The sequence below is a fragment of the Grammomys surdaster genome, unplaced genomic scaffold (genome assembly GCF_004785775.1).
Source record: "Grammomys surdaster isolate TR1022 unplaced genomic scaffold, NIH_TR_1.0 116323, whole genome shotgun sequence".
Taxonomy (NCBI): Eukaryota; Metazoa; Chordata; class Mammalia; order Rodentia; family Muridae; genus Grammomys; species Grammomys surdaster.
This window is the reverse complement of record NW_021613560.1, coordinates 1-3,298: the sequence shown is the minus strand read 5'-3', so window position 1 is coordinate 3,298 and position 3,298 is coordinate 1. Positions and strand designations below refer to the sequence as shown.

The 3,298-nt window shown below is 45.1% G+C and overlaps 1 protein-coding gene across 1 annotated transcript; it reads left to right on the top strand.

Annotated features, from left to right (window-relative positions):
* Positions 1–1,283: 1,283 nt before the first annotated feature.
* Positions 1,284–2,819, top strand: LOC114635691 (inactive 2'-5' oligoadenylate synthetase 1C-like; the record flags this gene model as incomplete). The annotated part of the gene is made up of 2 exons (XM_028784168.1): positions 1,284–1,541; positions 2,531–2,819. Coding segments are annotated over exons 1-2 (547 nt in total), but the record flags the coding sequence as incomplete, so codon positions are not given.
* Positions 2,820–3,298: the final 479 nt, after the last annotated feature.

Genomic DNA, 3,298 nt, shown 5'->3' with positions numbered 1-3,298 from the left:
CTTCATATTTTAATGAAGTGTGTGTGTGTGTGTGTGTGTGTGTGTGTTTGTGTGTGTGTGTCTGTGACTGTGTGTTCTGTTGTTAACAACCTACCAGACTATCAAAGGATTTTTCATTAATAACAGTTCAAGACTAATCGATATATTATATAGTCTGATTAGTTGTCGGCTGTGCTATAACAGTTCTTTGATAAAGATTATTAATATAGATTTATATTTCTTTAAATAGGGTCTTCAAGACTCTCTTAGTGTGGAAGGAGCTACTGTTGTCGCTTCTGCCCTGATTTTACAAGAACTCTGAAAAATTGGCTTTAAAAACAAAAGAGAAGGAATGGTAGCCCCCCAGAAGTGGTGCTCCTGAAATGCTCTCCATCATGCCTTGGTCACTTTTAACTCTCTAAAACTGAAAGCTCATGGGAAATCTGCTGCTGACTGTCTCTGGCACCATTACAAGGTCCCCTTCAATTACTGGAGGTCAGGCCTCTATCCCTGCCTTTGAAAGATTAGAATTGCCACAGCCCTTCTATACTTAGAGAAGGGAGGAGATGTCAGGGGCAGCCCTGATTACACACTGAAGGCCTAAAATCAGCCATAGGCTTAAAATCAGCAATAGGCCTGTCATACATGTGTACTAACACCAAGTCTTGGGTCTCTATGGAAAAACATTGAAACAGATGGCTATAAGCTAATGTAAACAGGCAGGTTTTGTGGAAATTTACCAGCCCGAGAAGTCATACACCTTGTAAATAGGTAGCCTTGGCAGACAATACCAACTTAGATAAGGATAAGTGAGTCATAGGCAGAGTCATAGTGACCTGTTCCCTGAAACTTCACCCAGCTGATACCCGGTCCTGAAAGATATCTGTATTCCCCCTGAACACCCACACTCCAGTGTCATCCCCTTCCCCACATCCTGTCATTTTGTGTTTATAACCCCTGTGTGAATGAATTACAATTTCAGAAAAAATAAATTATTTTTTAAAAAATTTCAAAAAAAAAAAAAAAACAGTTCAAGAACAAGAAGGAAGAACAACAGAATCTATGTTTAGGATGCTTCCTGCCTCCTGGTCCACAGCCTGCTGTGATGAAAGTTTGACAATCCAAAGAAATGCCTACAGGAAAAAAACCCAGAGTGTCAGGGAGCCCAGGAGACAGAGGTAGCAGGTGCAGAGTTCTGATTTGCATAGCCCCACCCTTCCAGGGAAAGAGGAACCAGCTATGGATATAAGGGGCAGCTGACTCCTGAGGCAAGGCTGCAGTCAGCAAACATTCCTGGCCTCAGGATGGCAATGGATGAAAGCAGCACTCCTATGGACCTCAGCACTCCTGTGGATGTCAGCATTCCTGTGGATCTCAGGACTCCTGTGGATCTCCGCAGCACTCCGGCTTGGGAGATGGACAAGTTCATAGAGGATCAACTTCTTCCTGACTCTACATTTCTTACTGAGGTCAGAGCAGACATCGAAGTCATAAGTGCTTTTCTGAAGGAGAGATGCTTCCAAGGTGCCGCCCACCATGTGAGGGTCTCCAGGGTTGTGTTGGTGAGTCTCATTAGCCTGAGCTGACCTGGATGGGGTGGGAGAGGATTCTAAGAAACCAGACTGCAGTCCTTAGAGGAGAGTGAGTTACCTCCCTGCTCTATACCCAGTGTCCTCATGTACACCCTAGCTATGACACAGGGCAGAGAACAGAACAGAGACCCCCCCACCTACTGGATGTCTTGAGTGATGGAAATTCATTGCCTGAGTTTCTATCTGTCAAATGGACTTTATGATGACAATCCCTACCTCAGACTCTGTGAAAGCTGCAGAAATGTTTTGTAAAGTCCACTCATTTATGTCAGGTGTGCAAGTGTGTTAGTGATTGTGCTCAGCATTTTATTTAGAGAGGATCTCTGCTTATCACTTATTATTTTCTCACATTTTTTCTTTTTCTGAATTCAATTTTCTTAAATTTAACATTTGCCCTGTGATCATTTTTCAATGTTACAGACTTTCTTCCGGGACTGATGTTAGACATGGTCTATTCCTTTTAATACTCTAACAAGGGGGATCGTGACCACAGTTTAATATGTCTGTGGTAATTTACTCAGTCTCCTCTGACCAATTACCAGCCCACCAGTTTGTACTTGAACTTCACCTGCCTGAGAGAGTCCTGAGTCCTCTCGCATCTCTTGCCCCCAACCTCTCTCTCTCTCTCACACACACACACACACATACATACACACACACACACACACATGCTCTCTCTCTTTCTCTCCCTCTCTTAATTCTGGTTAGAAATAGATAAAACAAGGGTGTTCATCATTCTGAGTCTGGCTTATCTCCTGCATCACAAGGAGATCCAGGACTCTCTATTTTCCTACAGAGGTGCCAATTTCACTCTTCCTTACTGAATAGAATTCCACTGCACATGGGTCAGCTTTCTCCATCCAAGGATCACTCTTGGTGATGGACTCCTACTCTGTTCACATCTGGATTACCCAGCATGGCTCTCCCTACCCCTTGTCATCCTCATCCTTGTCTTTTAGGGTGGCTCCAACAATGAACAGACTGCACTCAAGGGCAGGTCAGAGGCCAACATGGTGGTGTTCTTTAACAATCTCACCAGCTTTGAGGATCAGTTAAAGTGGCGTGGAGACTTCCTTGAGGAAATTCAGAAACACCTGTGCCAGTTGCAACAAGAGAGACAATTTAAAGTGAAGTTTGAGATCCAGAGCTCAGAACAGCCGGACTGCAGGTCTCTGAGCTTCAAGCTGAGCTCCCCTGAGCTCCAGCAGGAGATGGAATTTGATGTGCAGCCAGCCTATGATGTCCTGTGTAAGTCAGCCAGATGCAGAGCCTCAGCCTGCCCTTCCTCATGCCTGAATCCTCTTGTATTCTCTCTCTCTCTCTCTCTCTCTCTCTCTCTCTCTCTCTCTCTCTCTCTCTTTCTCTCTCTCTCTGTGTGTGTGTGTGTGTGTGTGTGTGTGTGCATTTCAGGGAGTATGTTCACGTGTGTGCAGATGTCTGTGCACATGTTTGCATGTGTGTGTAATGGCCAGAGGCCAGCCTTGGATGTCTGTTACTTGGGAGCCTATTTTGGTTGAGAGATTGACCTGGAGTTTGCTGCCCCACCTTGGTGGCTCTTGCAGTAAGGAGCTGGGGTCAGGTGTGGTGTGTGCTCTGATGGAGCTGAACCCACAATCTCTGGCACCTGGAGCCTCAGTATTTCTATTAGGTACAGTACAGGGCTGGGGAGAGGGGTTGTGTATTCTCCTAGAAGTGTCTGTAGGTTATGAGTCTCCAGCTGTAAACAA